This window comes from Pleurodeles waltl, chromosome 11 (assembly GCF_031143425.1).
Source record: "Pleurodeles waltl isolate 20211129_DDA chromosome 11, aPleWal1.hap1.20221129, whole genome shotgun sequence".
In the NCBI taxonomy this organism is placed as follows: domain Eukaryota; kingdom Metazoa; phylum Chordata; class Amphibia; order Caudata; family Salamandridae; genus Pleurodeles; species Pleurodeles waltl.
Window position 1 is genome coordinate 196,969,098 of NC_090450.1, and position 12,990 is coordinate 196,982,087.

The 12,990-nt window shown below is 47.9% G+C and overlaps 1 protein-coding gene across 5 annotated transcripts in view; it reads left to right on the forward strand.

The window, feature by feature from the left end:
• Positions 1 to 12,990, forward strand: part of LOC138265575 (G2/mitotic-specific cyclin-B3-like) — a 248,864-nt gene that overhangs the window by 60,519 nt on the left and 175,355 nt on the right. For all 5 annotated transcript variants that reach the window (XM_069213402.1, XM_069213405.1, XM_069213406.1 and 2 more), the window contains exon 4: positions 1,760 to 1,860. In XM_069213402.1, the coding sequence (XP_069069503.1) occupies positions 1,760 to 1,860 (101 nt within the window). The remainder of the gene's footprint in view (positions 1 to 1,759; positions 1,861 to 12,990) is intronic.

Genomic DNA, 12,990 nt, shown 5'->3' on the forward strand with positions numbered 1-12,990 from the left:
AGGATCCACTGAGCAGTAGCACCTCAGATAAAAAAAAAAATCAAGTCTTTATATGCGTCTGGTTCTCAGGCTCTCCTTACAAGTGGACTAGTTTTGGGGTGGGCTTGCAATTTTTATAGGGTCTAGTAAAGGGCTACCAATTATGACTTTGTCTCTGCTGTTGAGTAATGTGCGGATTTTGGTGCTCACTGCACCGAAAGCTGCATGGTCCAGCAATTAGTAGCCATTTCACTCTCTAAGTTTTCGTAGGCTTGACCTGCCAAACTTAATCAGGGGAAAACTTCGGGAGTGTAGTGCCACCAAATTTATAATTCAAACTTGTGCAGTAACAGTAGTAACAAATTACTGAATTATTCAGACCACTTGTAATGAGGGCCCAGGTGTGGCTTTCTTTTGACTTTTAGAGAGTAAATAGAAGAAAAAAAATAAAAATTCTAGAACAGGTCGCAGTAAGACTGATAAAAGAGGTAGAAATGTCTCTCTCTGAATGAGTGTCCAGGTTTTTCATGCACTCTACACATGATTTTAATCTTTAATCCCCTCTTAACTGAAATTGAATATATCAGACAAAACTTTTGGGGTCAGGCACACAACATGGAACCAAAGTTGTTCAAGGACTGCTAACGCACGCCTCACTTCCTAGAGGCATTTGTCTTGGAAACATTTTTAGAATTAGAAGTACCTATCTTAGCTACCAGACATAAGTGATGTACACTGTTCAACGTAAACCACCCTACCATGGGTCCAGCATCTGTGTATTGAATATGTGCTTTGTGGCACAAAAAATATTTGCGTATCATTTTACTGTAAAACAACCCTGTTCAGTTTTATCTTGCGATGTGAAGTGTTATTCAATAATTTAATTCCAATGTAGGCCATTTTCCCAGTGTTTGTAGGCTGTTTGCTATGTATATCAGGCAGACCCCCTAGGATATTGCGGCACGCATAGGCAATTTTTGTGGCAGAAATATGCAAATGTTTGTTGCATTTTTGCAGCAATTTGCTTTGCTATTTTCATTCGAAAAGGAATAAATGCTCCGCCGCATGCCCCATAGGCTGTGGGCCCTAATCATTTTTTTTTTTAAAATGCACCCTGAGCCTATTGCATTCCTGTGGGCAGCGGGCCCAAATCATTTGAACAAAAATAAATGCTCCGATGGCCCAACGTGTGCCCCGCCCCGTATGCGGCGGACCTAAAATTTGATTAAAAAAAATTATGCCCCCAAGTGCCCCCGGGGGCATAAGTTTTTATCAAGTGTGTACCCCCCCAGCCACAGGGTATGTGGGGGCCCAGTGGACATTTATTTATCTATTTATTTTCGTCAAATTCTGGAATTTAGCAGGCACTTCTGTGAAAATTTCGGGCTTTTAACAAAAGTGCCCAATTTCACTTTTTTGTTTTTTTTGTTTTGTTTTGTTTTGGTTTTTCCTTTGCAAATCGCGAAATCCATGAGGGTCCCATTGAGTAAATTTTCAGCCCATGTTCCGAATTCCATCAGGGGTATCGAGGAAATGTGACTTCACTTTTATGAACAACTACATAGTAATTTTAGTCATTTAATAGTTGTGGCATTCTGCAAGTAGTTTATTTAATACACAATTATAAAAACCTACAGACATATAAAATGACAGTTCGGGGGCGTTGTCTTTAAAATACTTCAAGGAATCCGTGTCAAAGGTGTTTTTTTTTTCTCGACGTAAATACATGTTTGCGAGTAGCCACAGTAACTGATTTTGGTTTGCTTTAATCATTTTCCAGTTTCAAAATGAGAAGTCAAAATGTGAAAGACTGGCTGAAAAAAGAAAAAAATGTTTGAAAAGTGTGAAGACTGTCGACCTTCTATGTGCTATACGAAATGCGTAAGTTGAAAATGTTGCTAATTTACGGGATTTTCACCATATTTTTCCTTGAGAGGGTGTATGGTGTGACAAAACTATTTCTTAGTCTTATAGTGCACCTTTCACATATCCCATGTCTACCTGGCATAAACATTGTGTAGGCTTATCCGTGCATAGCTATGTATTTTATTAAACTGAACATAGTAGTCTAATTTCAGAGAGCTAGCAATCATGCAGTTTGTAACATATTTCGTTTTTATTACTCGCTAGTTTCAAACCGAGGGGTGCAAATAGCAAATCATAAAAGATACATTATTGCATAAGACCAGATAAAATCTTGAACCATAAATTCATAAATTGCAAACATAATTTCTTTAAAATCAGTTTGTTTACAGTTAAAATGCATTTTTAAAAGGGAACCTTTAGATAGTGTGTATAAAAAGCCTCTTAACAATAAAGAAATTTAAGATTTGCTAAAACTGTATGAGAATAAGCAATACAGGTATCATCACTTAAGCCTCTTTGATTTTCGTGCACTTTTCAGAAAGCAGCCAACTACATAGCATGTATTTCGTTCTTCTAGCTGTTGTAAAAAAACGAAATAGGAGTCAGTCTACATTTGCTAACCTTGTTTTTCTGTAACAAAGGCAGCAAATATCGTATAGTAAAGGGAAGATGGGGAGGAGCCAAAATGGCGGCCGGGAAGGACTCCTAGTTAGCGAGCTCCATCCCGGACTTGCCATAATTATCCTGCAGGGCGCTGCCCCCACCCCCCCCCCCCTGGAATTTCATCGGCGCCGCGGAGGGTGCGAGCTGCCCCCGTCGGACAGGCGCGGTCGAGAGGAGACGACGCCTGGGGAAACTGGGCCGAACGGCCGAGACTGGCCCTGAGCCCGAAAGACAGCGCTGGGAGCTCCTGCAATGGCGGCGCCCAACGCGAGGTGAACCGTGGCTAGTGGCCCTGCTCTCCCCAACCCCCCCGCCCCCTGTGGGGCTGGAGCACTGGATTGACGTGCCGCTGCCTGCACTGGGGATCGCCCGAGACAGCCGGCGCGTGGAGGGGGCGAGGTGAGCCCCCTTTCTCTCTCCCCCCCTCCCTGGACGAGGCCTTGCCGGGCCCGCTGGGGAGACCGGAGAGACACACGGCGCACGCTGGGCGGTGCCGCGGAATAGAGGCGGCGGTGGCCCTGGGCTGGGGTGCCGGACCAGATTGAGCGGCGACCCACAGGAGGCCGACCCAGCCGCTGGGCTTGAGGCGGGCAGGAGGGCCCGCATCGGTCCGGTTCGGTCTGATTGAGGAGCGGAGCGGGCCCTGACTGGAGGCAAGGGCTGTGGCTTCGTCGGGTGAGGGGGGGACTCTGATTCCTGTGGCAGGGGTGGCGTGGCGGGGGAGAGCGGTGGGGGCTCCCCTCCCCCCTGGGCCTCCCCCCCCCCTTGCTGGATGCACTCGTTGAGGTGCTGCTCTCCGGCTGTGGGGCACACTATGCTCCCCCGAGCGCAACACAGTGGCCTCGCCGGCCCCACCCGGGCAGGATGATGGGCGCAGGAGCGAGCCCGGCCCGCGGGGGCAGAGTGACCACACATCAGATCAGCTAGCGCCACTACGGGACAGAGAACAACGGCAGCTGCTCATTCTTGGACCTCGGCCGTCGGGAGCGGAGGTGAACGTGAGTCCGCCCGGGGGTTGGTTCCCCTTGTTTGTGCCCCTGGATGCCTCCCCGTCCCCCCTCGTGCAACCGCGGCCCGTCTCTTCCGCTGCCCCTCGGGGTGACTGAACCACCAGTGCAGCAGGCGCAAAACCCCGACCCCGAGGAGGACGCACTATCGAACCCCATGGCAACTCGACACTGGTTTCGCCAGCTGCACCAGCAGCCCCCTGCATTAGCTTGTGGACAAACTGAGGCATGCTCTGGTAAGTTAATAGGGAAGAATACACCTCGTACTCCACCAACCAACGCGGAGCCCAGTGGGCAAGGGAGCAAATACTGTGTCAAGGGTATACGGCGCAGGGGTAACTCATTGCGAGGACAAAACAAAACTAAGCAGAGCATCGCTGCATCCCACACGGCTTCTTTCAGGCAGGCATAATGGCAGGCAGGCTTAAATCGACCAAGAACCAAGATCGGAACGCCAAAAGCCCAATGACCAGTAGCCAAACCCGTCTCTACAAACCTTAGAAAGCACACTCTTGTCACATTCCGCACAATTTGAGAAAGTATGGCAGGCGATCATGGACACTAAATTCTCCCTGGAAAACAGAATAGACGCAGTCTCCCAAGACCTAAATTTACTCCGAGTGGATCACCGCAATTTGTCGGAAAGAGTGAAATCGGCAGAAGAGAGGATATCCGAAATGGCTCCCATGGCCCAAGATAATCAAAAACAAATACAGCGCCTAGATGCGGAGGTGAAGGCACTCTGGAGGAGGCGGAGAGCAGGTCGCGCCGCAATAATGTCCGCTTTCTGGGGTTCCCTGAAAACATGAGGAAACCCAACTTGGAGTTATTCCTGGAGCAATGGCTAATCCAGGAAGTACTAAACGGGGCTCCATCCAAGTTCTTCTCCATAGAAAGGGTGCACAGAATCCCGGGCAGACCTCCGGTCCCAGGTCAACCATCCAGACCACTGATTGCTAGATTTTTAAATTACAGGGATCGAGACGCAATTTTGCAACAGTTCCGCAATAAAGGCCCATATAATTATGAGGACTCAACCATTAATGCATACCCAGACTTCACACAGGAGGTGCAAAATCAACGTAACACCTATGTTAAAATCAAACAGCGCCCGCGAGAACATGAAATTAAATATGCTCTGTTGTTCCCTGCTAAATTACGAGTGGTGTCGGAGTGGTGTCCCCTGAGGATGCCTGGACATGGCTACACGCCAAGGGCCTGGCGCACCCCCAGGAGGGTGCCGGGGGGGGGGGGGGGGGGACGAGGAATGGATAACCCCCGCATCGAGGAAACGTTCTAAGAGGCGCACCAGGGGTCAACCTAATGATCGACAGGCAGCCGAAGAAAGGGCAAAAGTGTTGAAGGAAACGCCTCTGCTGACGCAAAGTAACTTTCGAAGACCCAGGTCGACCCCCGAGATCAACTTGGACTCCGACACGACCAGCTCCGACTCTACAATAACAGGAGTGTGGAAAGGACTGATCGTTACCCCTAGAACCGCAGACTAACTTTAACTATACTCTACCGCTCCACCTTTCCATTAGTACAAATAGTGGCCGTGATCGGATGGCACCAGGGGTCTCCGGGAAGAGACGGCCTCGGAAGATTGGGCACTCATAACAGGGTGTATCTTTCGCATAAACCCACTCACATCTGCTGGGGCGCGTTCATGGGGGATTGGAGGGGGCGGGCACACTGGGGGGGGGAGGTCCCCTCTCTCTCTCTCCCCTCCACAATGGGGGGGGGTGGTGCCCAACTGTATCAGCAGATTAAGTCTGCGGAAAGATGTGAGCCCCGTAAAAGAGCCACATCTGGTTGCCAACATTACACCACCACAGATATCCAGCCAGATACAGGTTTTTTCACACTGTTATGGGTTAAGTAGTTTCACACAAGTTTTTAGTAGGGTAAAGGATGCAGTTGGGGAGGGAGGGAGGGAGGGAGTTGTAATTTAGTAACAAAGCACACAACAGATCCACTTAAAAAGCAGGGTACACTGCCGCAAATGGAAACTTTATTAAATGGTACTGCAGAGGGGGCGGCTGAGCATGTGACGAATGTAATCGGCAGGCATGCATGAACAGGACCATCTTATAAATCCACATGGCACCACATATGAAACGTAACATAAAGCAATACCATATTGTAGCATGGAATGTGAGGGGCTTGGGAGCGCCGAGTAAACGGTCCCGGGTTTACACACTCCTTAAACATCTGGGAACACACATTGCTATTATACAAGAGACACACATGCTGGAGCCAGACCTGCAGGAGCAGCGTGCGAAGTGGGGTGGGCAGGTAATAGGTACAATGTACTCGGCCTTCGTGAGGGGCCTATTGATCTGGATAGCAGGCGGTGTCCCATTACTCCGAACAGCGCACAGAATAGACCAAGGCGGAAGATTTGTGGTTGTGGAAGGCCAGTTAGATGGCAAACAGCTGACAGTAGTTGGTATATACGCACCAAACAGCAGGATCGCAGGCTTCCTGAGCACACTTACGCCGTCATTATTGATTAACCCTTAGTCTCCGGCCATTTGGGGTGGAGACTTTAACAGCCCACCAAATACAACACTAGACAGGTCCAACGCTCCAGCGAGCACGATAGCAAAAAGAAACACCACAAGTTCATTACAGAGATGGGCGGGGGACATGAGATTATGACTTAATGGCGCATGGGACACCCGCAACAGAGGGAATATTCATTCTACTCAGCACCACACAACTCACACTAGAATAGACATAATATGGGTTACCCGGGATATAGGAGCATTGGTTAATGGGTAGGAATACCTAGCAAGGACACTGTCAGATCACTCGCCACTGAAAGTGTCACTGGACTGGGGCAGGAGGCGACAGGCAATCCCCACGTGGCGCCTTCAGGTAGACGCTCTACAAGACCAGGCATTTGTGGAAATTCTAAAAACCACATTGAATCAGTACTGGGAAACAAATGACTCCACAGCAAACTCACGGGAAGTCGAGTGGGACTCCCATAAAGTGGTGGTACGAGGACAATGCATGTCCACCACATGGGGAGTAAGACGCACCCTACAGGTGGAAATTGGTAAATTAGAACAGAAGCTCAGGGTGGCAGAAATAGCGGTAGCACGCAACGAAAGCCCCCACACAGCGCTAAAAGAAGCGTGCTCAAAATACAACAAAGTAGACTGCAGACTCCGATGCCACAATTATAATTACCACTTATCGCACTTGCACACAGAAGGCAACAGATCGGGCAGATTGTTGGCGTGGCTGCTACAGAAGAATAGACAGCAGTCCCCCTTTGGGATCATACGGGTAGGCATACACACTACAGTAACCACACAACTCTAAAATAAAACGTTCCGCGAATATTATACAAAGTTGTACACTAAACGTACCTCGTGCACGTCACTGCAACTTGAGTCCTTCCTGGGAGACTCTCTAGTACCGCAATTATCCCTAGCTGACAGGGACTCCCTTGAAACCACCGTGACAGTGGGCGAAATAGATTTAGCCTTGATGCAAATCCCCAGGAACAAAGCACCTGGCATAGATGGCCTCCCGATAGAGTACTTTGCCACCTACTCTTCTCGCCTAAAGCCCCCAATTGTTGAAGGTGTTTGAGGAGGCGTGGGCCAATGAACAACTTCCCCCATCTCGGAGAGAAACCATGATAGTGGTTCTCCCCAAGCAGGGTCGTGACCCCACTGTTGTCAAATCTTACAGACCACTCTCGCTCCTAAATTTAGACTGCAAAATATTTGGTAAAATACTGGCTAACCGACTAGCTCCTATCATACACACCCTAATACATGATGATCAAAACGGCTTCATCCCGAAACGCAACACTTTCCTAAACATTCGCAGATTGCTGAGCATAATGGGTAACACCCCCCCAGAGGCACAGGACAAAATGGTGCTGTCACTGTACATTGAAAAAGCGTTTGATACGTTAGAGTGGGGACTTCCTCCTGGCCACAATGCGGCGAATGGGAATAGGCCCCAATTATATTTGTTGGGTCCGGACACTCTACTCCAACCCCCAAGCTAGAGTGAAGATAGGTGGAGTTATATCGGACAGCTGTCCAATCTCCAGGGGCACGAGACAGGGTTGTCCCCTATCCCCGTTATTGTTCGCTATAGCAATGGAACCACTATCAGCAAGAATACGCTCGATGGAAGATATTTGGGGGATAGCCAGGAATGGGCTTCATCATGCAATCTCGCTATACGCTGATGATGCTTTAATCTACATCCGGAAAAGTAGCGAGTGTGATACCAGCGGTAATGTCCGTGCTGGCCGGATTTGGAAGCATATCCGGCCTAGTGGTAAACTGGGATAAGTCGTGCACATTCCCGCTGGTCAGGTGGCCACCGGCGAGGCAGGTGACTGCCCCGCTGGGGCGGCTGAAATGGTGCTTTGAAACGTTCAAATACCTCGGGGTAAACCTATACCACAACACAGATGACTTGAGAGACTGGAATCTGGGGAGAGCACTAGCTTCCATAAAGGGCTCGCTACAATTCTGGAACAGACTACCGCTCTCGCCCCCAGGCAGGGTGGCGGTCGCGAATATGCTAATACTACCGAGGCTGTTATATTATTTTGCGGCTTTGCTGATTAACATCCCAAGGAGCTTTTTCAGAAATCTGAACACAGAGCTTCTACAACTCATTTGGGGCGGGGGGAGAGCGCGTGTGGCACTAACCTCACTTCAATGCCCGGCGGTCTGGAGCTCCCAATTTTGAACTTTATTGCGTGGCTGCTCAGCTGCAGTGGCTACAGAATTGGATCCACCGACCAATGCCGGCAGAATCCGAATGGCTGGAGTCCTGGTTAAAAGGGACTCCACTGTTAACGTGGCTGTCAATTAAACACCCTAAAAGCGAATCTGTTAACCCACTGCTGGCAGCGGCACACACATGTTGGGGTAAATAAGTCAAAAAAGGCCACAAGACGTTCCCTTACTCCCCGCATGTCCCACTGGATCTCCTCCTGGGATGGTATAAGGCTGCAACGCACCAGCCGTCTGTGTGGACAGACAGGCATACAGTCAGTGGGTGATTGCTTTGAGGACAGTAAGCTAATGTCATTTGAAGCCATGCAGGCTCTCACTGCAGTAAACCCCGGCCAATTCCTGTCATACCACGCCATATGCTTGGCAATCAAAAAGACATGGGGCGCAGGAGTCCTAGAACCAAAGATCTCCCCCATAATCCACCATATACTACAACATGATGCCCATACAAAAGTAGTATCGAGCCTATACAAGCTCCTTAACAATCCCCCCGTGCCGCACATGGAGAGGGCCAGGGAGAGGTGGAACTCGGTCCTCCCAGACCCGGTACCACAAGAGGATTGGCCGAAAGTCCTGCAACATGCTTGAGGTGTGTCGAGGAACCCCAGATTTTGTTACACCCAGTTCAACTTCACACACCAAACATACTTGTCTCCAGCCAGGTTAAAGCGAATGTTTCCCGGCTCGGAGCTGACATGTCCCAGATGCAAAGCGCCACGGGCACACTTCTACCACATGGTCTGGGAATTCCCTCGAGTACAAAAGGTATGGAAAGAGGTGGTGCTAGCGATCTCGGAATTGACAGGACCCGTGCTGACAGGGGACCCCAAGTCATGCCTTCTGGGGCTGAGGACAAGAACAAAAAAGCACAGGCACTTACACAGATTTGCTGACCTAGCATGCGTGATGTATAAAAGATTGATCGCAATGCACTGGAAAGCGCCTAGAGCACCCGATCAGAAATCATGGCATACCCTTAGACTGCGCTGGGCCTGCACAGAATATCAAGTGCTGAGGAAACTAGCACGGGAGGGGAAACAACTTACAGGTTGCGACACCTGGGAAGCATTGGTGTCCAAACTCGAAGCTAAAAATTATAACAAGCCCCCATGATATGGGCGACCCTTCGCACAACATATTAAGTAGTAATACGCCTGCATATCCCACAACAGTTTTCCCCCCCGGATGCGTAACTTATTATAGACGTGTAAGCGCAAAGATCCTTGCCCTAGCTGCCCAACTGCCCACTGGTTCTGGCACTCCAGTCCACACATACTGTATGCACACTACCATACACCCCGCTCACCATTACCGAACACACGCAAAGGTACCATTATCTATCATAAAACGAGGACCCAGTAGAAGATAGTCCATATCAGAAGGCGTATGCGGGGCTTCCCAATGTCACAACACAGGTGCAGGAGCCTAACTAACGCCGAATGAAATAATATTGTTTTTCACAGGTGGATCTGAAGTGTGCACAAGTTGGGGGGGGGGGGGGTGGGTTAGGTGTTTGAATGTTACCAACTCAGATAAATGTGATCCTGCTGTAAAATAGAGCACAGTATATAATATGTATCTGGAAAGTAAAACCAATAAAAATGATTTAAATAAAAAAAAAAAATAGTAAAGGGAAGATAGTACTGACAAAATGCAAGAGGGACTTCTCGTGACATGGTCCGGTACATCGGAGAAAGCAAATTGCCCTTGCTGAAAACATAGCAGCTGTTTAATGGACCCTAATCTAAAACTGGTCAATAACATTAATTCCCATGTGCTGTAGATTAAAAATCAGGTAAGGGGCCACCCCTGCAGTGTTCTGGAGAAGTCCGTATTCTGACAGCTGGTTTCATTACATCTCTACCCTAGTGACCACAGGACAACATTTATTGTATCCTCCTTTGAATCCTTAACATATTCCAAGCCAAGCTCCAGATTAGATGCGAAATGTGAGGTGGGCCCAACACACACCTACAAAATCTGTTTTCGTCCACTTGTACGCTATTTGCATATCTGTAGCCCCAGACCCCGTACCGTAAGTAAGAGCAGGGAGATACTTTCTCTTGTAAGTTTCCAGGATTGGTTCAATAGGTTTTTATTCTCTATAGAGACAGCCAGAGAGAAAGTAGTTCTCACTGCACGCAGGAAGTGGTCTAGCCTATTCCAGATGCTAGGGGTCCAAGTTCATGTGTCATCAAACACCAGCCTGAGGTACAGAAACTGGCTCACTTTTTCTGTCTGCCTTCCCTCAATGTGTAAAAAGCGGGTTTTCGTGTTCTTCAGGCCACACCCCAGAATAAACGTTTTTGTGAAAAGTTTACAGATGGATGCCTTTCAAGCTGGAAATCAACTTAAGACCATTTGCTGTCCTGACCAGAAACACCGCAACGTCTGCATAGAGAAGTGCAGGCATGGGTTTATTATCATTTTGTGGCACATTCGCCCCCCAACTGTCACAAATGCCCTTTCTAGATCATTAATATACAGCAGGAATAATATTGAGACAAGCGTGCAACCTTGGCGCACTCCATGTTTAACTGAAAATGAGGAGATGCACTCGCCAAACCTTATGGATGCCTATAGGTCCCAGTGGAGGTGTCTTAGAAAAACAACCAAGGCTACCTCAAGGCCCAGAGAGATCAGGACATCCCATAATTTACGCCTATTTACAGAATCAAATCAAAGGCACTCGGTAAGTCCATAAATGCCAACTGAATAGCACTGCCCTTTGAAAATTTGTATTCCAACACAAGGAGATGTAAATTTAAACACTGTTCTGTGGCGATGAGGTCCTTCCTAAACCCATATTAGGCTGGAGAAAGGATATTACTCTCAAGCATACACAAGAGGGGATGATCCAAAATAACTCTCCCAATTATTTTTGTGGTGGAGTCAAACGAAATTGGGAGATAGCTCTTTGGATCGTGGGCATTTCCCTTCTTGAAGACAGGCACCACTATAGACTTACACCACAAAGTGGGACACCCACCCTAAAAGCAGAGTTAATAACTTTAGTAAGCGGGGAGACCAAAACCCTGGGGCTTTCCTTAAAAATATCCATACGGATCCATCCGGCCTGGGAGCTTTCATAGAGGGGCTATTGTGGATAGCTTTAGAAATCTCCTCAACAGAAAAATATACGTTCAGGGGTAGTGGGTAATCTGCCAACCCACCCTGTGGGCTTGAAGCTCTGGAAAGATAGGTTACAGAAAATGTCAGTCCAGACATCAGGGTCAATATGAGTACCTACTTTTTTGAAGTGGGGGCCCGGGTGCAAGGGCAGCACGTACAGCCTTCCAGAAAGCCTGGGGATATTGATTCTGGCAGGCAGCTACAAGAGTTTCCCACTTGTCCTTAAACTCTATCTTCCTGTTTTTTTTTTTTTTTTTTACCGCCAGATTATAGGATTTCCTGCATGCAGTGACTGCACCCTGGTTCCTTGGAACTTGCTTCAGTTCCCTAGGTAGCCTATTATTGGCCATTCAGCAGTCTGTGAAGCCATGGTTTATTATGAGTTATGGTTCATTATTGGCCTCATCAGCACATCAATTATGCTGGAGGTTAATTCTATAAAGTTATTTAGAACAACATTGGGCCCTGATGCCTCTGAGGAACAACAGTTCACCAATCCTCCACACTCATTGTCGACCTGATTCATTAATAGTATCAATAATATTTTTCTATCTGCAGAGTGCCAAACCAGCCTATGCCCTGCATCTTTTGTGGTTAGTACCTGACACCCTCCAATCGCTCCCGGACCTTTGAGGGTATTTTAATTTGGAGGGCTAGTGGGTTATGGTCACCAAATGGAGGAAGAACCTCCCACCACCTTCTCTCAGGATGAGTGGGTTCAAGTTCTGGGAAACAGTCAGTTATCAAGCAGCAGCCCCTCCCAATGTATGTTGGGTAGTTGCAGATGATACAGTTGGGACAGAGCTCTCTGGATGATGGGACATCAGAAAGGTGTTCAAGTCCTCCCCCCCCCCCCAACCTTCTTTTACATCCATATCATTCTGACCAACTTCGTCTGAGGTGGGCTCAAAAGTTACAGGTGAAAGAGGTGGCATATTGGCCACTTCAGCAATGATGTCACCTGCCAGCAGTAAGTTAAAAGATCAGCTAGTGCTCCTAACAAGGCAAACAACCCTTGGAAATTAGTTTTCCTAATTGAAAAACTGTTGTAAAAATTAACCATAAAAATCCCAAACTTGTGACACCACCTTAATCTCAAAATCTGCACAGATTCCATCTCTGTCGGTATGGACAGTATTTTACATCCAATATTTTCTTTAAATCAGGCCTCCAAGCACCCCTTTCCTCAGCCCCGCCGACAGGGAAGGGGCTGCATGTCATGTTAAACATGGGTACCCATCAAAATATAGATCAATCACCACCCACGTTTCCTGCAAGAAGACAATATAGGGTATGCTATTCCTAAATACGTAACTTGGAAGACAAACCGGCAATGTTTGAGCTTAGGAAGCTTAACCTAGCACTACCATCACCAAATGGGGCTACAAATGGGCCTTTCTTACCGTCTATAGGGACAGGTTGCCTAATGGATAGATCTTAATTCTTCCCCAAGATGTTAAATCTTGCCTATCTGTATGAGTATAATAGCCAGGGTCAGCATCATAGGTTCCCTCTGTGAATGGCTCTTGCATTACTGTAGGAACAAATTGGCCAGATTC